Source organism: Notechis scutatus, chromosome 2 (assembly GCF_049901735.1).
Source record: "Notechis scutatus isolate UNSWTSFEM ecotype Mainland chromosome 2, rNotScu1.2, whole genome shotgun sequence".
Classification (NCBI taxonomy): domain Eukaryota; kingdom Metazoa; phylum Chordata; class Lepidosauria; order Squamata; family Elapidae; genus Notechis; species Notechis scutatus.
The window spans coordinates 66,371,941-66,395,230 of NC_142010.1; the positions used below are offsets into that span (position 1 = coordinate 66,371,941).

General features: G+C 37.4%; 1 protein-coding gene and 2 long non-coding RNA genes across 5 annotated transcripts in view; 1 reads left to right on the forward strand and 2 right to left on the reverse strand.

Moving 5' to 3' along the window:
* The window catches only part of CACNA2D2 (calcium voltage-gated channel auxiliary subunit alpha2delta 2), a 681,501-nt gene extending 660,300 nt beyond the window's left edge, over nucleotides 1-21,201 (forward strand). For both annotated transcript variants that reach the window (XM_087954963.1, XM_087954964.1), the window contains 13 exons: nucleotides 93-155; nucleotides 1,115-1,218; nucleotides 2,286-2,384; nucleotides 3,185-3,273; nucleotides 7,007-7,054; nucleotides 9,406-9,477; nucleotides 9,730-9,882; nucleotides 10,958-11,010; nucleotides 11,323-11,378; nucleotides 12,335-12,458; nucleotides 12,863-12,972; nucleotides 14,882-14,970; nucleotides 15,937-21,201. In XM_087954963.1, coding sequence (XP_087811089.1) covers nucleotides 93-155; nucleotides 1,115-1,218; nucleotides 2,286-2,384; nucleotides 3,185-3,273; nucleotides 7,007-7,054; nucleotides 9,406-9,477; nucleotides 9,730-9,882; nucleotides 10,958-11,010; nucleotides 11,323-11,378; nucleotides 12,335-12,458; nucleotides 12,863-12,972; nucleotides 14,882-14,970; nucleotides 15,937-16,065 — 1,189 coding nt within the window. In that variant the 3' untranslated portion in view covers nucleotides 16,066-21,201. The remainder of the gene's footprint in view (nucleotides 1-92; nucleotides 156-1,114; nucleotides 1,219-2,285; nucleotides 2,385-3,184; nucleotides 3,274-7,006; nucleotides 7,055-9,405; nucleotides 9,478-9,729; nucleotides 9,883-10,957; nucleotides 11,011-11,322; nucleotides 11,379-12,334; nucleotides 12,459-12,862; nucleotides 12,973-14,881; nucleotides 14,971-15,936) is intronic.
* Nucleotides 1-23,290, reverse strand: part of LOC148132054 (uncharacterized) — a 112,108-nt gene that overhangs the window by 57,237 nt on the left and 31,581 nt on the right. The window lies entirely within an intron of this gene.
* On the reverse strand, nucleotides 14,763-19,789 carry LOC148132055 (uncharacterized). The gene is made up of 2 exons (XR_015747545.1): nucleotides 19,666-19,789; nucleotides 14,763-14,968 (listed from the first exon to the last, which is right to left on the reverse strand). It is a non-coding gene; the product is annotated as an uncharacterized LOC148132055 (long non-coding RNA).

Here is a 23,290-nt window from a genome sequence, read left to right on the forward strand (position 1 = left end):
TAATCATATTTCAATGATTGTCAGGAAGGAGGGACATTTTGAGTGTGCCACCCTATTCCTAAATTTTCACTTTGATTTCTATCTTACTGCAGATATAGTCTTCTAGCTGTGTTTGTTGCCACAGATGGTGGCATCACCCGTGTTTTCCCTAACAAGTAAGTTTTTATTGTCATCTATAAGCATCTGTGTACGGATAGATTAAACTTTCTTCCCTTTGGTCTCTGCAATCCATGTTGGTCCTCTGGAAATCATCACAGAATTACACATATAGTCTATTTTGTGACTGCCTAATATCAAAGCCACTTTCCAGATTCTTCTGAGTAGGTCAAAGGAGAAAGAAAATTGGTGGGCCCCGGCTGACCACCATTGAAGAAAGAAAAGTTTCCTCTAATGAAGCCAAGCATTTTTATTTCCTCTGTACATTTTTTAAAGATGTGAACAAGCTTTTTGTTTCTGCAAGAACGTTGAGAGTGGGTCTTCTACAAAAAAAAAAAAAACCACTACTTTTGGACATCTGAATGTGATATGAAATTGAAAAATTGTCCTAAATCATGAGATTACTGTGACTTGTATCTGTAGGAGACAAAAAAAAATTGCCTTGTTAACTACCATCTTCAGAGGAGTATTCTTACTGATTTGCCTTAAATACCTAAGTGCTAGGCAATAAATATATTAATAAATATCTTGATACCTTATATGCTTGGAAAAATGAAAATAATAGATTTGTCAAGCACTCAGCTTTATGCAAAATGAAAATTATTTTATTATCCCGGTTTTAAAAAAAAAGTTGATTTACTTTGGGATTTTTCTGCAATCTTCTAAAAGAAGTGATATAACTCAATTCTAATTTGTAAAGGGCAATTCTGTAAACATCAAATGACATTAAGACCTGTCCCTATTGCCATTTTATAATGGGTTAAATAGTTGTTTTATTTACATATTGAAAAGTTTATAGGAAATATGTTTGGGGAGTATCTGAGGTTTTGGCGTCTGAAGAGCAGATTGCCCCTTTAAAGACTCCTTAGAATTTTTATGCATATACTTGATTTTGAGCCTACTTTTGTGAAAGATGAAATTGATAATGTTCTATGGGTGTGGTTGATTTCTATGAAAGAGCTGCTGAAGATTGGGAAGAAGACCGAGAGCCCTTCAATGCCAGCTTTTATCGAAGAAGCCTAGATAATAAAGGCTACACCTTTAAGCCTCCTTACCGAGATCGTAAGTAAAATCTTGCAGAACATAGCTAGGCAGTATTTTCAATGTGGATAGTCTTTATAAATATGAAGCTCCAGGAAATTGCAATACAACTCTTGTTCAAGCTGGTTTACATGCTGGCTTAATCCCAGGAGCTGAAATCCACATATCTTAAAGTTGCTCAGGTTGAGAAACACTGTTCTATAGGAAAACTATTAACCACATTTGATATCTGATATGCAGGGTTGTGTGTCAGGAGTCGAATGGGAAGGGAGCATTCAGTCATCAAATCATGGGAAATAAATTGCTTTGGCCTTATATGTTTATATTTTATGGTGCTTATTTAATTTTTGTCGTGTTTGTTGTCAGACTTTGATAGAATTGTGACAACTTAGACAGACAGACAGACAGACAGACAGACAGACAGACAGACAGATAATAGTGTTACCATCAGAGGTGGTATTCAGCCAGTTCTGACAGGTTCTGGAGAACCAGGAGCAGAAATTTTGAGTAGTTTGGAGAACCGGTAAATACCACTTCTGGTTGGCCCCGCCCCCATCTAGGCGCTGCCTCCTGAGTCCCAACTGATCGGCTGGGTCTTCTTTTGTTGCCCTGCACAGGAGAACGGAGCTGGAAAGCGGGTTAGTGGGGTGGGGCGGGAACGGGGATTTTGCAGTATTCTTCCCCCAGGAGTGGGATGGAAATGGAGATTTTGCAGTATCCTTCCCCTGCCATGTCCACCAAGACATACCCAACCAGCCATGCCCCACCCACCAAGACACACCATGCCTACCAAGACACACCCACAGAACCGGTAGTAAAAAAAAACATTAAATACCACCATTGGTTACCATCTATATCTGAAGCCATGGCTGTAGCTTAAGACCTTAATTACTAAATAGCAGAATAGAAGAAGTCTTTTATTTCATTGTTAAAGTGAATTAGAAAGTAAGCATTGGCAGGAAGACAACTATTCATGAAACCATAAAAATTATCAGATTGTTTCTTCTAGGCCAGAGAGTTTCTTGTAACAGTTATGCAGTATTATCCATCAGAAAATGTTAATTTGTTTCCTTCTTTCCTTTAAATAGCCAGCTATAGAGGATCAGAGCCAGACAGCAGTGCTGTTGGGATCCTGGTTAGCACAGCTGTAGAACTCAACATAGCAGAGAGGCATCTGAAGCCAGCAGGTAAAGTAATCCAGTGGTTTGTCCCAAAGATTTTCAATCCTATTCTATTCTATCTAACCTGCCTTAGTTCAGCATAGGCTTTCTGGAGCTCTACAACCATTCCATATTTCCAGATGTATCTTCCACCTCCTCTGAGATTTGAGTTTCAATGCAATTATGTTGGACAGTTTCATAGAATAACAGAGTTGGAAGGGACCTTGGAGGACATTTAGTCCAGCCCCCTGCTCAAGCAGGAGAGTCTATTATCTTCTCAGATATAGCAGACCTGTATATAGAATTTGTGCTGGTTTTGTGTCCTTACAGAATTATGCCATGTAAGAATAACACAGGAGATTTTCAAGATAGCCAAGAGACAAAGTATAATCTAATTCGTAAGATTATTTAAATGTACAAATATATTTTAGAACTCAATATTATCAATGTTTTGAAAGTCACTAGGTTGCTCATTTATTGCTTCTGAGCTGGCCCAAATTCTATATACATGTGTGCTTTATCTGAGAAAAATACAAAAACTATTACTGTAGATCATGGAATCAGAATTGGTGTTTTAAAATAGAGATAGAGTTGGATTCTTGCCTTTGGCCCCTTCAGCTAATTTAGGGGATTTCCCCTTTTTCCTGGCTGCTAGTCCAATTCCCCATCTGTTGTCTTGACTTCCAGATAGGTTTTTCAAGGGAACGCAAGAAGCTTCAAGGGAGAAGAACAGCAAAACCTCCTCCCACAAATGTGCTTGCATTCCTATTCCTCGGATTTAACTTTCTATCTGCAAATAAAAAAATAAAATTATTTCTCCTCTCCAGTGGTTGGAGTAAAACTTGACTTGGAGGCCTGGACACAAAAATTTAAAGTCCTTGCTAGCAATCAAACAGATCAGCAGAAAACACGACGAGTAAGTAATGTGTGTATGTGTGCGGGGGGGAGTGTTCCTAGGAACAATACTAGGATCTTGACTTTTGAAAACAGCCTGATTGGAGCTGTGGAATTTCTGTTTTCAAAATAAATAAATATTGCATTACTATACAATAAAAGAAAAAGAAGGGAAAAAATAAAATACATAAAGAAAAGAAAAAGAAGAGGAAAAAGAAAATATATAAAAGCAATAAAAGGACAACAGGAAACAACAAAAATGTACTATATTATATGGTCCAACCTAAAATTCTATGTGGCTTGGTTGCCTTTTATATTTTGCCTTTTATATTTTTATATTGTGTATGTATTAAAGTTGTAGGTCGGGTGAGTATTGCTTCTTTTTTACGCTCTAGCTTACCCAGAGTCATGCTGTTTGACTTGGATGACCTTATAAATCTTATTAAAGATAAATAATAACACATACAAAAATCATTCAGTTTAATTTTAAACACATCATTAAGCATGTATCATGTACCATATTACTCTTCATTATATTGCTACAGAATCAGTTCCTAAAAAGAAAGCAAATATGTATTGATTATTCAAGATAGTAAATGTGGGATTAATGTGCCAGGCCAATAGTTTAGTTTATTTTTTCCAGCCCCATGTTGATAAATTCATAATTCTTCATAGTGTGATAATTTTCTGGTATATAAATCAAAAGCATATTCACATACTTAAAACTTATCGAATTTTGTAAAACCGTGCAAACAAATGGACGAAGATCAAACCAAACAGCACAACAGCAAGGCAGTTCTGAATTACATAATTGTACAAATGTCATCCATTATGTTGACGGTTAACTTTTTTTAAAATAAAACACTTTTAATAAACATGAAAATGGTATTTTTTTGTATTAGTCTCATGATCATGAGAAACATAGTTAATATTCCCTATATAGATATACATTTTCTAAGCCATGTTGTCTATAGTGTAGAACAGGGGTCCCCAACCTGTGGGCTACTGCCCTCTACTGTGCCATGGCTTATTTGCACCCGAGTGGCTTGAGTGGCAGGCCAGCATATTCCGGCGCTGGCACAAGCAGCCCCACTCTGGAGCTGGCATCCCCACTGCCCCTCATACAAAACCATCCCCTCTTCCACCTCCTGTGCTAGGCCACCAGCCCAGAAAGGTTGAGGAATGTTGGTGTAGAAAATTGTACGCTAATAGTTTAGTTTTAGTTTAGTTTAGTTTACTTTATTGTCATTGCACCTCATACAACGAAATCAAACACCATCTTCAGTGCACATCATGACCATGAAAATAAACACAAACGCACATCCTTCATCCTTCACACATTGAGTTGAAAACCCCCGACACCGCACTATACACTATACTGCACTATACAGCAGAATTCAAAGAGCTACTGCCCTGGGATAGAAGCTGTTTTTCAGCCTATTGTCCTTGTTTTTATTATTCTGTACCCTCTGCCAGATGGTAATAGTTTAAAAAAGGGTTCCCAGGATGAGATGGATCTTTGAGAATGTTTTGAACTTTCTTAAGGCAGCGGGAGCTATGAGGCTCTTCCAAAGAGGGGAGAAGGCAACCAATGATCTTTTGAGCAATGACATTAACCCTCTGGAGTGCTGTCCTATCTGCCACTGTGCAATAGTAATACATTTATCTGTTTTCTCATCTTAATTTTCACCCAAATTTATTTACTTGCTCAATTTTTTTTTCTTGCCATTTATACATAAATGAATCACGTGGTCGTTAAGGGGATTTTTGCTTGTCAGAAGCCAGCTGGGAAGATCACAGATGGTGATCACATGATCCTAAGATCCTGCAACCCTCATAAATACATGCTGGTTGTTAAGCATCCAAATTTTGATCACATAACTGTGGAGATGCTGATAGTCACAAGTATGAGGACAAGTTGTAAATCACTTTTTTCAGTGACCTTGTAATTTCAAACGGTCACTAAACAAATGGTTGTAAGTCAAGAACTATCTCTATTTAAAACAGACTAAGTAGATACTAACCAAAGTGTCACTATTCTCATTTATTTTTGGGTCTTCAAATGACATAATCACTTTTTCTGAACTCTTGTCTTCTTTATACTCATCTATTCAAACTCAACTAAAATACTATTTTTTTTCCCCTGTGGATGGCATTTGATCAGAATTTTACACTCCCCCTCCCCCAATTTATCTCTGGTTCTTCCATTATGAGCTTTCACTGGAGTTCACATGCAAGTATCCCCAATCCATGGATTCATGTATTCATATGCACTCACCACAACTTAGATCAGGGGTCACCAACCTTTTGAACCTCAGGGACCACCAAACTCATAATTTTAAATCCCTTAGACCGCTAATATGAATTTTGACTGACGGTGGCTGCAGGAAAAAAGTCTTCAGGAAAATTCTCCACCCTGTTTTCCTACTGATCGATCATTCTTTATTTGGGATCGCAGGATACCGTCTCCAGCTCCTTTCTCTTGAGGGAGAAGATACTTTTGGCTTCATGGAAAGAAAGCATCAGAAACAACAGAATACTTTCTTTCTCTCTCCCAAACTCTGCCAGAAATGAGTCTTTGCCAGCATAGCCTCTTGGAGCATGTTGCCTTGCAGGGTCCCAAAGACTCATTTCTGGATGAGTGAGGGAGAGAAACAAAGACTTTGCTGGTTTCCTTGAATGCAGCCAAAAGCAGAAGAAGAAAGAAGAGGAAAGAAGCAGCCGGGTGGTCAGGCAAAGCATGTGGGGCAAGTTTCCCCCCTCTGCCCTTTTCCCCCTCCCCTCACTACCTCATGTTGTTCACAATGCAAGTGGCGCAAAGCCTTGTGTTCCGCTGGCCATGTGGGCGGCACAGCCTTGTGTTAATCCAGCACAGCCTGGATTAATTGCTTTGGGGTGACATTTATCTGCAGACCACCAAAATTTTCTCATGGACCACCAGTGGTCCCCAGCCCACTGATTGGCGACCACTGACCTAGATGACAACAATTCATTCATTCTGACATACAACCTATCCCAAAATGGAAAGAGTAATTTTGGCAATTAGAACATTATGGGATGAAATGTTTCATACACCTTTAGAGGTGTATAGTATTCAATCATAGCTGAACCGGCATGGATATATATGTAATTCCATAAGGTGTGTTCCCTAACTCCTAATGTTCTTTGATCACAGCTCATGTCTGAGCTTTATGAGGGGGGGGGGGGGGGGGGGGGGGGGGGGGGGGGGGGGGGTGAGAATTACTCTATCTTGGATTTGTCCATTTGTCTCTTCCATCTTATTACTCTTGGAGCACCTAACGTATTACTGTATCCTACTTCATAATACTGTCTCTAGTCCCAGGTTCATATGGAATTTTTCAAATATCTTTGTTTAAAGTCATTTAATTGGTTAAAAACTGAATTTTGCCACACATTAACTAGAACCAGCAAAGATCTTTTAACACTAGTAAGGCGTATTTTATTTAACAAATCACAGCTTAAAAGGTGGCAAACACAACCAGAAAAAGATTACATTTCCAAATAGTGTTGAAATATGCCTCATGTATAACTTAGTACAACATTACTGTTATAGAATGCAGGTAACCACTGCAACTCTGTTGGAAATGTTCATTACTATTCTTATCAATCCATAGAACTGTTAGAAAATGATTATGAATTATTTATAGAAAATAATATGGATTTAAATAAATTGGTTCTAAGATTCGTCTAGAATTCCCTTGATTTTCTTGCCTTCTTCTTCTTTTTATTTGCAGTGTGACCTCTCTACAAGCTGTGAGATGGACTGTGATACTAATGACAAGGTAAATAGCTGCACCATCATTGCATGACTCCTTCTGATCCAGGAGGCTCTGTTAAAACCCATTTGATTTTTAAAATTCAGAAAGCAAGCAATTTAAAATTGTCTTCTGGAAATACTGAGTAGGACTGCAAAAGTAACGATGCATGGTCATGCAAAGGACAATGCCTTCACCCCTTCCCAAAAGTAGGCTTCTGCTTAAAGCAACTAATGCAAAATCTAAGCTTTGCACATTGCACCTAGGATACTTCTTTTTTCAAATTGACAATGTACAGCAGGAGTTTGCGATTTGGACTCCACATTCAGACATTTATACTCCCTCTCCTGTTGAAGGGAAAGCTATTGCCTTTGCTCAGTAAAAAAGCCTACTATAACCTGTAATAAGCTTCCTTATTTGTAAATTTATTTGCTAGGCAAAGGCTTACCAACCTCCATAATGCTGCTACAGTCATGTCTGGCTCTGAAAGGCTTACCAACCTCCATAACTGTAATCATTAAAAGCAGAAATTTTATACCAGAAAAATTTTCCCAGTGTCAAGGGACACAGGGAACCCGTATCCACAATCACATACCAATGCACATTCAAGAGAGACAACAGCAACCATTCAGAATCCAAAGTTCTACTGAGAACGATCAGGTCTTGATGGCTTTATGGAAAGCTAACAGGGTCAGGATCCATCTGATACCAAAAGAATATTCTTCTGGAGAAGGGGCAGGCAGTGACTGATGTCCAAGACTGAAAGGTTAATGATGGTGCTTCTTTTTATCCATTTATCCACCCCTACCTTGCCACTGATTCATCGATTTAAAACCAGTCATTGACTAGGCTAGAATGTGTACATCTTATGCTACCTATGCTTGGGTGAAGGTTGCAGAGACTTCCTGTTCCCACCATTTGCCTGCCTTTTAAAAATGTTCCTCTTTATAACTTATTCCTTTGATGGTGACTTATGATCTTCTTTCTTCCTGCTCTCAAACATACTTCCTCCTGAACTTGTGCCTTCTTCAACAACAAATACTCTTGGTTTCACAGAAGAAGAACCCAGCAAATCATTCAGCCAGCCAGCTAATCCATAAAAATGCATGAAAGAAGGGAGGGGAGAACTACTTATTTTAAAAGTGGATTATAGGAAAGAGGGTGGGAATCATTCAACAGTAAAAGTAGATTGGGGAACCTTTTTTTTTATAATTAGAAAAGGAAGTCGAATGGATTTTAAAGGTGGTTTGAGAGCACTTTATTTTAAATGAAGGTTTAAAGGTATGTGAAACATGTTTGGACAGATGTGTACTTATGACTGCTAGGGATGTGCACTTGGACCCTATAGGAGTTGCTGTCCTCCCATGCGAGTCTAGGGGTCAACTTTCATAACTTGAAAGAAGTAAGGGACAGCAGTGCCAGATGACTGCCCTGTCTGGATCACAAGAAGATATTTTGTGCCCTTGTTTGTTTGTCTAAGCCTTCCTCGTCAATTTATTCTCAGTGGATATCAGTAAGAATTAGCAATAAAACATGCATGGTATGATACCCAAGACCAAACAATTACATGAAAAATTATAACCACAGAATACGTCAAGAAATCTAAAATCAAAAGATAGAAATGGATAGTTAGTGCATTCAAGATTCAAAAATTCTGTTAATTCAATTTTTAATAATATCCTAGAGCTAACTTAGCTGAGAGCTGCACAAATTCCAAGGAAAGGGGAGTTTAAAAGCACCTGCACCAAAGTAGAGAAACAATGCCTTTGAATCTTTTTGACCCCTGGGGAATAATTAGGAAATTCTACCAGGTATTTCATGTCAGATAAATAACAGATAATCAGAGTTGGAAGGGACCTTATAGGCCATCTAGTCCAACCCCCCACCCAAGCGGGAGACCCTACACCATTTCTGACAGATGGCAGTCCAATCTCTTCTTGAAAGTCTCAAGTGATGAAGCTCCCACAACTTCTGAAGGCAACTTCTGTTCCATTGGTTGATTTTTCTCACTGTCAGAAAGTTTCTCCTTATTTCTAGGTTAAATCTCTCCTTGTTCAGTTTCCATCCATTATTCCTTGTATGGCCTACAGGCGCTTTAGAAAATAGCTTGACCCCTTCCTCTCTGTGGCAGCCCCTCAAATATTGGATAGACAAGCTGGATTGAAGAAACAGCCTTGAGGATACCTTAATGTCAAGACATGGGGCTTAAAATTAGCACTTTGAATTTTCTATGGAAGCTGGTGGGCGCATCCATGTGGAGCAGAAAGGTGCAATAAAATAAGGGAGAAAAAAAGGCCAGTGGCCTCCTTAAGCAAAAGCAATATAGCAGCAACACTCCATGTCATTGCAGCCGCCCACTCCCTCTTCCCATGTTGCAGGATCTGCTTTGTGTGCTTATTGACGACGGTGGATTTCTGGTGATCTCCAACCAAGAAGACTACAAATATCAGGTGATGAGCTGTTCTTTTTCTTAAAAAAAAAAAAAAAGTTAGAGATACTTGCTTCATTTCACAGTTATATTTATGTAATTACCAAACTTATAATTTTCAATATTCTAATATAACTGCCTGTTAGTACAGTCCATTCACTGATTATTGTTTTCTCATGTTTATGTATAAAGCATATGACTGATAACGTTATTACACACAGCAACATGATGTAGCTATTACTGATGATTGTCTTTTCTCCTATTCCATATTCAGGTCGGGAAGTTCTTCAGTGAAGTGGATGCCCATTTGATGTCTGCTCTCTACAACAATTCATTCTTCACACAGAAAGAATCCTACGACTTTCAGTCTGTCTGCGCTCCAGAAGCCCCAAGCAACACAGGAAGCGCACCACGTGGGGTCTATGTGGTGAGTCAGGGATTCCATGCCATCAGGTCTCACCTGATTGAAGCATTGTGTATACAGGTGTAAATATGTTTCACATCACTGAATGGCAAGTTGACATTTAAATTTACAAAGTAGCCAGTGAAGGGGCAAGAAGACGGTGCCAAAGAAGGCAACCCTCTCCCCCTCTAAAAATATAAATCAGAAGCCACTCCATTTGACTGAGGAGGCTACTATGAGACAAATAGAACATTAAAATCTTTATGAATGTCCAAAAAAAAAATTCAGCTGGGAGGAATGCATGCTATTGCCCCTCTTGAGTTAAAAGAAGGATATTTGCCATAAACAAATTGTGCCAGACTAAACTTATCAGCCATTTTGATGGAGTAGACCAAGCCAAACTGCCAAGTGTATTTTTTTTAGGCAGAAGGACTACCAACTTTCATCTGTCCCCATTTTTTGGCAATGGTAAAATTTCCTGTTGTTCTTTTCTGATTATATGAGACCTTTCACAAGTGATCCTATTGCTACTCCTTCTATTCAATTATTGTTTTTAAGAGAGTATGTTGCTTCACCACAGTGCCCTTCTGGATACAAACAAGCAGAGACATGGCTGATAGCTGTAACAGCAGAGATCTACAGGTTTACCAATTAAGCATTTGATAGCCTTGCAGGAATCTAGAGGAGTGGGGTGGCAAAGAGAAGCATTGCAGAAGAAATACAACAAAACGTCTAGCATGGTTTGAGGGGCAGAATCCACATATGTGAAAGTGTAAATGATGAAGCACTGAGAATGGTTGGAAAAGGGCAACTATGATGTAACAAGCCTCATGGATACCAGCTGGATTGTATAGTTGTCCCCTTCAAATAGGCACCTATTATATTTACCAAGATTGGCCACTCCAAGGGATCATCCAAGGGAATTCAAACTGGAGCAGCCCAGCATTCATGGAGAAAGAAAATTAGGAATTGACATTCACACCATTAACACATGAAAAACTGCAGTTCACTGGGCTTGGATTTCCCAAGTAGTACATTCATATCATAGCAACAACTGTGTTCTGTTTAAAAGCCTACTTCTTTATTTCTTTATATTTAGCCAACCATGGCAGATTTCTTGAACCTGGCTTGGTGGAGCTCAGCAGCCGCATGGTGAGTCTTTCCTTTCCTCTTTTTTTCTTTTCTTTTCTCTTTTCTCCTTTTCTTTTTTTGTAGTTGATGAGATAAGCTGCAGAAGCTAAGATGTATTAAAACATGAACCATTCTAGGACAGATCTCACAACCTGTTACAGAAATATTAATGGGATTATTTAAAGTAGCCATTTTATTGTTTTTTAAATTTCCCTAGAAATCTACAAATTCATTTTTGTACTTTCTTTGGGAAGGGTATTTGTTTTCAACTTGGAGATGTGACATGCAGTTGTGTTCTTTTACAGTCGTCTAATTGTTATTTCTTCCCACAAGGTCTCTATTTCAGCAGTTCTTGTATGGATTAGCCTATAACAGCTGGTTTCAAACAGGTAACAATCCCTATTTGTATATTTCTTTCAGCCCCCAAAGGATGAAATAGCAGGAGGAAGCAAATTAACTATAGCTGGATTAATATAGGAAGTGAAAATAAAACTAAATGTTATGACTGTCAGTTGCTCCTTCATTACCATGTGACTGAATACATTACTGAAATTGCTTACTTGCTATAACTGAATGGTTCGGGTCTCTCAAAAGCATCCCTCATCTTTCTGTCTTTAAGCTTGAGAAGCAGATTGTGACCTAATTATTCTGGGTGCAGCTTCAGGGGGCTTTAGGGGCAGAAACATAAAATCTGCACACATAAATCTTCATCAAAGCATATTACAATAAATCCGATCTATCATGACAAAAAAAATGAGTGGAACCATCAATAAGTTGCTAAATTGACCTTCTGCAGTGGAAAAAATAGCAGATGTAAGTCAATTTCACAAGGTGGATTAGTTGGGCAAGGGAATACATCAAGCTTTAATGTAGATTAGTACAAAATGGCAGAACAAAAAGCAGGGCTGATAGAAAAAAATATCTAGATTTCCCCATGCTGGCTAAGGAATGCTGGGAGTTGAAGTCCACACATATTCAAGTTACCAAGGTTAAGAAACACTGCCCTAGACTGAGCAGAGAAATGTTATACTTCTACAATAAAAATAAAATATAAGTATCTACATAAATAAAAATAAAAACGTTATACTTCTACAATAAAATAAAAAATAAATGTCTAAGTAGATGAGAAAAAATAAACAGTAAAGCAAAAGAGAAATGTAAGATAAATTGTTGAATTTCACCCCCTACATTCTTGCACCATTATCAGTAGCATTTGGCACAAGCACATCTTTAGTAAAAGTCAGTCCAACCAGATGAACTGCTTTTTTAGATGATGTAGGAAATATTTTTTTTAAATGTCATGCTTTTATTTGCGACTCATTATATGTCCTATGTGTCCAAACAGAGGATGTTTCAGCAGAAAACATGGAATCCAGGGAGACCAGCTGCATCATGAAACAAACTCAATACTATTTTAGTTCTGTTAACTATACTTACAACACCATCATTGACTGTGGAAATTGCTCTAGGTTAGTACAAAGAGCCTGTCTTGTTAGTAAACACTGTAAGATTCTGATTCTTCAGCTCAGTCCTTATAACCACAGGAGGGAAATGACCTTCTCCATCCTCAATAAGATGGGTGGCAAATACAAGTAGGTAGATAAGAGAGGAGGGAGGGAGAGAGAGAGAGAGAGAGAAAGAGATGAATGAGAGATAGATAGATGATAGATAGATAGATAGATAGATAGATAGATAGATAGATAGATAGAAATTTGAATGAGGTAGCTATGATGGCTGCTTCAGAAGCTGAAGCTCTTTACCAAGAATAAAATCCTACTAACCAAAGCACTTCTTTGTGGAGCACAACTCTATAAATTATGAAGAATAGGATAACAGGGTAGCAGTACTTCATCTTCTTTCTCTTTTTCTCCAGGTTGTTCCATGCACAAAGGCTTGCTGGGTCTAATCTTCTGTTTGTTGTAGCAGAAAAGCCAATATGCAGTCAGTGTGAATCCACAAAACTTCTCCAAGCAGAGATAAAAGGTATTGGTAATCAACTGTATTCCAAATCAGTCACAATATAACAGATGGTATGACTATATTGACGGATGTTTTTTCTGTTGTGTTTTTTTAATAAATATTACTTGAGATACATTTCCCATAAGTAGTTTGATGTTCAGATTATCACAAATAGTTTAAGCAAACAATAATCTGAACACAAATCCTTTACAATTTTGTAGAGTATGTAGATAAATGTAAAAGCGAATTTTGTAACAATTTAAGACAAGCTACATTATATCAGACCAAAGGTCCAACAATCTATACCTGCAGTAGTGAAGTCCTTGGTACTCTCTGAGCTTAGTTGTTTGCTTGCAGACATTTTATTATTACCCAACTAGGTAACATTGGTGCTCAAGATACATATCTTCTCTTCTACCTGCAATAGCCAAACAGGTCTGTGGAAAATCCACAACAGGCCATAAAGCACATTCGTGTTCTCCAACTCATCTTCCATAGCCAGTGATACCCAGAGATACATTACATCAGATGGTAGAAGAAATCCAGAGTTGTCGTGACTAGTTGACAACTAGTCAATGATTAACTTCTCTGGAGACCCAAGAAGAGGAAGAAGGAACCTGCAGAACCTTGGTGCCATGTATAACTTGCATACAGATTTTTAAACATCATATTATATAAAGTTTATCAATATAATTTAGATCGGGCCGAAGGCAAACTGCCTAGAACCAGAGAGCTGCACTGAAAGATAGGAGCTTTGCTGTCATGTGTACACATACACACATGTGCTCCCCTCATCCATCTTCCCCCCAACTGCAAGGAAAGCAGTTTCCCTCCTTTCCTCACAAGCATCTTTCAGGAGGGAAAATGAATCTAATAAAAAGAGACAGGTAGCACCTCCAAGCAGTATTATTCAAAAGGAGGGGGGGACACTTCTTGCTCGGGTCCTCTTTTCTTTCCATTCAAAGCGCAGTGAGTTGCTGGAGAGAGCCACTTTCCAGTGCTCTCACCGGTTCCTGTGCTATAACAACCAGCTGAGCAATACACTTGTATGCATTACAATTTTTTTGTGTATGACAAGCTGCTAGGGAGTCAAACAAGAAGCCATCTGGTGGACAGTCTATTGACTTCTTGTTTAGAAACATTTTTTTTTAATGTCTATAAGAGCCCATTTAAATATACTGGCCACTGAGAAATTTCACAAAACTGTTTCCCCCCCCCCCCCCCACCAGCTACCATTCACATTGATACAATTACAGAGTTTAGAGAGAGGAAAACAAAAACAAGAGAGTGAGGAAGGACAGAAACCAATCACAGGCTTAGGACTGCCTGGCATTTGAAAAGGTAAAACAAACATTAGGTTGGAATAACAGCTCAATATTTGGAGATAATTCAATGTATTTGTCAAAGTTCCGACTGACAAACACAAACAAGCAGGCACTGTTGAGATGATCCAATCTCTTAACACAAAGCTTTATTGAGAACATCATTTTGACTCTATAGAATTTCCAGGCAACTCAGAATAGTTAAACTATAGAGTCCTCCCTCCCCCACCTCCATTTGTGTAGGCCGCATTGTCCCATTAGATGTCCAGGTGTTGTTGTGGGAAGATCTGGTGAACACCGCCTGAAATGTCCTTGGTTCTCAAGAGACTATTTCTTGTTATCGTCCAGAATGCACTTTCCAATCTCTCCCTCCCTTCCCCCTGGTCTGTTGGCAAGCTGCGGAGCAGTGTAAACAAAGGCCGTTTGAATACACTTTAAAGCTTGACACTTAGTATTTGTTTTGTTTTTTTTAATCTTTTTTTTTTAAAAAAAAAAACAATATTGTTTTATCAGAGAATAAAATAACCCTATTTTTTAATTTTCTAGTTCACATTGTTTTAATCTGTCTAATGTTCTTTTATCTTCTGCTTCATTTGCTTGATGACACAAAGCTCCTCCAGGAGATCGCAATCAATGTGAGCTAGTAGAGAAGCCACGTTACCGGAAAGGTCCCCACGTCTGTTTTGATTATAACATAACTGTAAGTAAAAGCAAGGATTCACTTTTTTTAAAAAAAAAATATTAACAATTTTTTAACAAAGCAAAAGCTATAAAAGAAAATAAAAATAATAAAGAGAAATAGTAAATAGTGAAAAAGGAAAAGAAAGGAAAGGGGAGGGGGGAGGGGGAAATGAAAGGGGAAAGTTGTAAAGAAGTTGGTTCCAGTCTTGTCAGTCATTCTAAATAGATCTGGATTGTGTCTCTGCCTCTAGAAAATATCCCCTTTTAACTGACAAAAAGGTTATTAGGTTCTAGAACCATTAATACAGCTATTCTTTTTTTCCTGCTTGTCAAATTGTGTTTTTTTTTCTAAAGAAAATAATAGACTAGAAGAGAAAACAAGTGTGCATGAAAAGAGGCATAGCAATGTCTGCACCCGATGCAATTTTGATGAGTTATTGTATGTATACATGATAAAAGACCATCTGAAAGAATTTCTGAAAATTAATTCTTAAATAAAATGCTGCAAAAAAGTGGCATGAATTTTAACTTTTCTTTGAACAAGACATTGGTCTGAATGTCTTTTTAAGCTCATTGTGCTTTGTTCTTTATCCTGAAAACAGTACAATTTATTCTTTTCCCACTAATGAATCTATGAAATAAAGTTTATTCCAGAATCCTAGATATTCAAAGCTGTTCTAATAGGAGTCTCCAAACTTGGCAACTTTAAGACTTGTGGGCTTCAACTCCCAGAATTCTCCAGCCAGTCCTGGCTGGAGAATTCTGGGAGTTGAAGTCCACAAAGTTACCAAGTTTGGAGACCTCTGTAATAGAACAAGGAATAGAGGAGACAAGGCCTTGGATAAAGCACAATTTGCATATTTTGCTTAAAAAAAACAAAATTTAAAAATACATATCGCCAAGTTTCAGCAAGAAAATAAATATATGAGTTTCAGCAAAAGCAAGTAGACTTAAAGAAACCTCTCTCTTCCTCTTGTTTCTCCAGGAAGACACCTCGGATTGTGGCAGAGGGGCCTCCTTTAGACCTTCCTTGAATATCTTGTTATGCTTGCAGTTACTCCTTCTCTATTTGACTGCAAGTCACCATTCGCTGCCCTTGGCATTTTGCCTTTGAAACGCCCATTTAGCTTAACCCATCCTTTTTATTTTATGCACATCATCATCCCCTCCAGACTTGCTAGAAGATGACTTCTGCCTAGTCCCATCAATTCTGGCTGCACCTTGGCATTCACTCATGAGGATTGTTGCTTTCTTTACTCAGAAACCCAGAAGTTGTTCTTGGTTTTTTTCCCCTTTTCCTCCATCAATCCTTGCCTTTCCAGTGTCTCTGCACAGCAGGTTGTGCTAAAGAGAGATTTGAGATGACAAGGGGAAGCATGGACCACCGTGATCTTCTCCACACAGGGAACATTCTTGAGCTTTGATTCATTGTTCCCCTTTCCACTCATTGAGCTGTTGGCCAAATACAAAGAACATGGCCCCTTGGTTTTATTTTTCCATTGAATCTATGGAATTCTGGGAGACCTTTGTTAGTTTTCTTGTGAAGGATTTTTATTATGGTTTTAAAAGTATTTAATCAACAATACCGATGATACTACTTTGTCTGAAATAATGTACCTTCCCATTTCAGTAATGAAAGCTGCAGAAACACTGATCACTATAACTGAAAAAATGGATAGTCTTGCCAAATTGATTCTGTAACCTAGCAAATCTTCTAGCCAATTCCAGTAGCTTTTCAGACTCAAAAGTAATCATACAAGATCACCCCAATATCATTCCACCCAATTCACTATGAGTTTTCCAAGGCCACTGTTATCTCTGCCTTTCAATAGGTGGATCCCATATCCAATGATGAATTATTTTCATCCTAAACAGTTTAATCTAAATCTTTCAACATCTGATTTCCAAGCGTTTATCCTGAGAGATTATAGTATTTAGTCTCAGCAAGAAAGAAACATACACAAATGCAGAGGATATCACTTGAATGTTAAGGTCAGTATTATTCATTTAAACTGCTTATTCTGTAAAGAGGACTTGAAAACCAAGCAGGGCAGAAAAAAGAAGCTGTGATCTTTTTGTATACCATCCCAATAATCCATGTATGGCTGGAGGATGCAGCAACGGAGATGATCTTTAAAAAATGAATAGCAAGGTAGAATGAAATTATGGTTTAAATCCAGCAGCCCCCATTGATTATTTTCCTGCTTCCCCATTTCTCATTGGAACCAACTGAAAAAAATATGAGCTATTTTAAGAGCTGTTCTACTCCCCCAAATCACAATGAAGTCTTCAGTTGGTAGCTCTGCAACATCCAATCTTTAAAATAAGCCAATTATTGAGATGGCTTGGACAACGATGACGTCTCTTTTCTTCAGTTTCTTTTCTTCTAAACTTTAAAGAATATTATCCACCCTAGTGGAGGCAGCACTGTGCCAAACCAACCCATGAAGATGATAGCCAAAGTTCTTCTTCATAGGCTATGTGCAGAAACCTAACTGCATTCTTTAGTGTTTATGTACTTGAGCTGGGGGAAGTGAAAATGTTCTACTTCACAATGATGGCTGTTAAAATATCTGCCACTAAGCTCATACAAAGCACCTTTGATGACTCTGCAAGTGTACATTTCATGTCTGAAATTACTTCAAGTGGTTGCAATGGTTGAAGAATTAAAAGAAAGTATAATGCTATAATTCATCAACTAGCGTCCTAAAAATACCACCTGTTTTTAGGATTTGTCTTGAGCAGATTACTGATCTTTATGCCTGTTAACTAGTGCACATATGATAACAAATACATCTTGCTACACATTATGAACTGAAATGCCTGCAATCCCCTGACAATTCCAGAAGATACTTCTCATCAGCCAAATATACCCCATGCATTGCCTCTACACTTGAAATAGCCAGCAAATGTGAAGAATCCTGTTTTGTTTTGTTTCGCTTTGTTTTGTTTTGTTCTGTTCCTGCTTGATGTTATAGGAGAGCCAGAACCTTCTGGAAAATATGGGGAATTTCAGAACTGTATGATGCAGCTTCATCAGGGAGAAACTGTTGGTTGCAACACCAAGAACTGCATGGTTTTCCCCCCCTCTGGCACAAGGGTGATTGCCTTTACAAAAGCCTGCTAAAATATTATACACATTTCAACTTCATATGCTCAGTTCTTTAATCCAAACTACTTTTAATCCAAATATGCCACCTATGAATAATTCAAGTGCTATGAATTTCATTTGCTTTGTTACAAGAAAATCTGGAAAGCAAACTGTAGGTCATTACTTCAACCTGAAGATTTCGAAAGAGGAAGACAATCCAATTTGATTAACAACTTCAGATTATGTTTGAATCAAACTTTCTGTGGTCTTAGTGTCGTGATTTAATACTAAGCCAGAATTTTGGGGAAAAGCCCCCCCGATCTCAGAAATTACATATTAATTTAGCCTCTGCCATTTACAATGGCCCACCAGTTGTTTAATTGCAAACAATAGTGCAGCTTGGAAGGTATACAATTGTTGAATGCAACCCATTCCTCAGCCAATACTGGAGGCATATTACTGATGTTCTTAGAAGTAAGATTTCTGTGGTCCTCATAATATAATCTAAAGAGTCAAAAGCATAATACTGCTTTAATAATTATGGCTGCAAAGTGCAAATGTGGTGCTTGGACCTATTGTAGAAAAAAAAATACTTGACAAATCTGGAAGTAGAACCAATGGTGCACTTGCTTGCTTTTCAGTAAACTTTGCTCTTGAGACTAAGAAATTCTTAATCTCTCAAAAGCGAACTTCATTCAAATTCCTTTATGTACATATAACTCTCCCCCAAGTGAATCCTCGTTTTCAACTAAGCAACTAAAAAGACAACTTCCAAGTCTACTTCCTCCCCCCAGATTGCTTATATACACAATTGCACTGGTGCTAAGGATAGTAGTTCTGCTTCATTGGCTTTGTATAGATTTCTACAGGAGTAAACTGGGAGATTATAAATACATAACTCTTATAAATCTAACTAACTCTGATGTATGGTAAAAATAGCTCCATTAATCCTTGGGTATACTACCAGTGATAATCAATCGTACTGGTTGTGAATACACTCTCAGAATCTCCCTGGTTTCTTCTGAGCAGAAACTACAAAATTGTGCCAACTTTTGTGATGTGGGCAACTGTCTGTAGTGTACTTGCTGAAAACCCCCAGATTCATTCCACATTAGTCTGAGTAAAACCTCTTGTCTTCCTTATGCCACGTTGTCTGTGACTGTTTGGCTAGTGCTCTGGAGCCAGCATAAATTAATCAGCAACAGATATTCAGAGAAGGAAAAAAAATAGAGCGTAGAAAGTATACATGGAAATGATATTGGACCTGAAGTACTTCTCATTCATACAAAAAGCTTATTGGATAACATGGCCTTTCCCTGCTTTTGAATATCTTACCATATCATCACTATTAATAGCCATGCTACATCTCTTGGTCAGCCACAAGACTCTTTGTTCTTGCTCAATTATTCAAACTCAAAGCTAAAATTTGCTGGGGTTGAATTGGTATTCTTTTCATCCTTGACTTTTGGCCAGTGCCTTCCAAGATGTTGAGGTTGTTTTGTTTTGTTTTAACATACCCAATGAAATTGTATAGCCACAATGAAGCACATTTTGTTGCTTACATACATATACATACAGATGTGTTTATGTATGTAATAACCAAAGACAGATTTAAAAACATACCTTAAGTGATTTACAATGGTGCAAATACATCTTGTAATTCCTATGGATTTTCCCCCCCTTTCCTTGAAGTGAGTCTGTTTCCAGGTATCGTTATTTTAAGAGGACATTTATGTTGCAAATGAAAGCACTGCTTGGATCCTCTGGCTTCTTTTTCATCCTAGATTTAGAATTGCTTGCTTTAAAATGCATTTTTAAAACTCTAATCATGCATATCTTTAAAATAATGATTGTTGTTCTAAGCCTGAAATGCCAAGAAAACTGGAGGAAGTAGGGGAAAGATGGTTTAGTAGCATTACAGGTTCTACTCGATCGCTGCTATGCCCAGACAGCTTTTGTTACAAACATATAGAACTGGCTTCTCCTGAGCTTGGTCCAGATTGGATAAATCACTGAATTGATATCCTTCTGTTGCCATGAGAGATAATGAACAAGTATTTCTCTGGAGAAGCAAAGCTGTTGGAGAGGAAAATAGGAGCAGTGCTGATAACAGAGCTAACTGCAGATGACCACTTATGGAACAGTATTATCCTTTCTAATAATTATGTTCAGCATAAGCTGGAGTGCGTTCACCTTCAGTCTTGGTAAAAGTCTCATCATTTTTTAATGTCTGGGTGCAATTCTGGCCGACTAACTCCCTTACCATTAGTTGATGCCAGACTCAACTTCAGAAGCGAAGGGAGATGGCAGAATGGAGAATACTGAAAGTGAAACATAAAAAACGGACCCACAGCAGAAGACATATTGAACTTAGCCAAGTGTAGATATTGCCTTGATTACTACATGTCAAACATGATTCAGCCTCTTCATTTTATCAGTCAGGGAATCACTTAGTACCATGTCAGAGAAATGCTACCCTGCCTCCAATTACTTCAGTTGTGATATATGCAAAAACCACTGGTTAGAAAATAATTTTCTGTTTATTTACCTATATGTTCAATGGTAATCCTTTCTCACAACTAGTACAAAAAGGAAGCAAAGTTCTGAGCAAACTTTTCCAGAGTTAGAGAATCGGCATTTGGAAGACAAAAGTATGGCCCATTTTTCAATCCAAGTGGATGATTCCAATTTTTGGAGAGGGGATTGGGATGGGCAAGATCGATGTTTGTGCATGAGCTAATCATATTGCAATATGTGCAAATCTGGACAGAAATACTTTGCTCTTTTCTTGCTACTGTGGCAAAATTTGCCTTCTGAAAATGAGCTCTTCAGATGTATGTGTAAATATAAGCTGAGCTAGGCAACAACCAACTCTTTTGAAATGGTTGTGTAAACAGGAACTGGAATGTCCATTTCACATTATTTGTGTTATCTGCAGCTTATCTTAGAGTCTGAATGGTTGGTGCTATGTCCCAGTCAGAACCACTTGTATATTGTCATTAAGTCTTCCTCCAGTCTTTTTTTCCCCACTGATAATGGTTGAAGTTGATAGAGTATTAATTGATAGAGGAAGATATGTTGGGAAATAGGAAGCTAAGAGCATGACCATTTTGCTTCAATCACCTAAGGAAACCAGAAACTTCACAGGCTGCACACACACACACAAAACACAAAAAACAGACTGATAATATTATCCAAAGCTGTTAAAACAGAAAATATAGTTCTAAAGAAAAGTAAAATATAATGAAATTGGAAGAATTAAAATGAGTATTAAATTGACATGTTAGCATCAGCAAAGGAAATCTCATGTAATTAATAATCATGCAAAGAATTATGATCTTGCATTAAGCCAATTTCCTGAATTCAGAGAAGTAGGAAAAAATGCTTTGGAGAAAATGAATCTTCAAAGAAGAGTCTCTAGAGAGTAAGGGACTCTTATTTTGATTTTGTCAATCCCAGTTAGAAAAAAAAAATTCTAGAAAAAGTAAAGAACTGTGTAAAAATAAATTCCATTGGCCCTATGTGCTGATTTCCTCATACAGAGACATATTAGCAGAGCTGAAATGTCATTTTTCAAACCACCTAACAAGCCTAATTCCTTTTAAAATCAGTTTGGACAAAATTTGTGGTAGGGTAGAGAAGTAGGAAGAAAAAGGGGAAATCCATGATCTTGACAAGATCTTGAAAATTTGATTCCAAAGTCAAGGGACAAGGAGGTGATTCACTGATAATGACAAGGTTAAAGGTCATTTTGCTTGTAGCTTTTTAGTGTGTGTTTGGTTATGTATATGGGAACTGTGCTTTGACCAGATGGCTGGCTGTGTTACCAGGAGTGTATGTAAATCTGTAGTCTAGTTGGGTGCTGCTCATCTGAGAAAAAAAAATGAAAAATATACATATCTATAAATATATATTATATTTTAAGTTAAGAAAATAAAACATCAAGTTGCTCTTCTTATAGCTGCTTGAATCCTATTCCTATCATTCTTCACTTAAAAAGCTTTCTTCCAATAATTCATTTTTTGTTACATTAATTTTGTTTTGTACAGAAGAGTTGAACAATTTTAAAAAAGACTAAAATCTTTGTAAAATATTGTGTGTGTGATTCCTTGTAAAATATTTTCAAATTGTTTATTACAGAGGATCAGTTATTAAATAATGTTCATATTTTCACTTCAAATGCAGTGGTTTTTTTTCTTGATTATTAAATGGTAAAAACAGATTGGCAGATAAAATTATCTTATAATTTGACAAGCACTGTTCCTGTTTCTCAAGATATAAGTTTACTGAATGAAACAAAAAAATAAGACTCAATAGTTTTGCAATCTATTTGAAGTTTATTGTCAGATTTCTGAAATGGGGTTTAATTTATGGTCCTCTGTTAGTTCCAATATTTGAATAAGAGTTATAAAGCCCTCTCTTTTTTTCTTACCATGAGCAAGGTTTGCAGCCATAGCTTTTCCCCCCCTACTAATAGCATAGAAACAGAAATAGGCAATAGAATTATAACATGATCTTCTAACAATTCTTCATCAGTCTATAATACAAAACACTATAATACAAGAGTTGCCTTTAAGCAACTTCAAATTGTTTTCCTTTGATATATCTCTCAAAAATAAGAGCATCCTATTGTCTTTTCCAGAGACTATGCCATATGCTGAAGGTTAATATTTGCAAGTCTGTGCCTTTTGTTTATAAGCAAACTTTTTTTAATGTACATTTCCATTTATACATATTTGCCAAACATGGCTGATTATATCACTGGTGAATATAGAAGGATATGGTTTCAAAATGTAAATACGTCATATGATTAAACACTTTCAGAAAACTGAACCTCTGGGGTTAATTTTTTTTTAACAGATCCCAAAAAGAAAGGCCATTTTATGAAGTTTGAGTTGTTAAACTGGTGTCAGCTTTACAGATAAGCATGTGGAAATGTTTGACTAATATATATGCCTAAACAAACTTGTTTGCTATTTTTAACATACCAGTGTCCTGAACAGGCGCTGATGGCATGATGGAGATGGCCATTATTATCCATTTTACAATTTCCTGGTCTGGTTCTCACATAGCGACAGAAATGGAGAATACAAATACCTAAATGAAATACTTAAAACTAAGTATAAGAAAAAAAAGCAGTGAGCATTCTGAAATCTTTATCAATTCTCCTGCTGACAGATTATAATGAACTGAACAAATGATGGATGGGAAACACAAAGCACCTGAATCACACAGCGCATTTGATGGA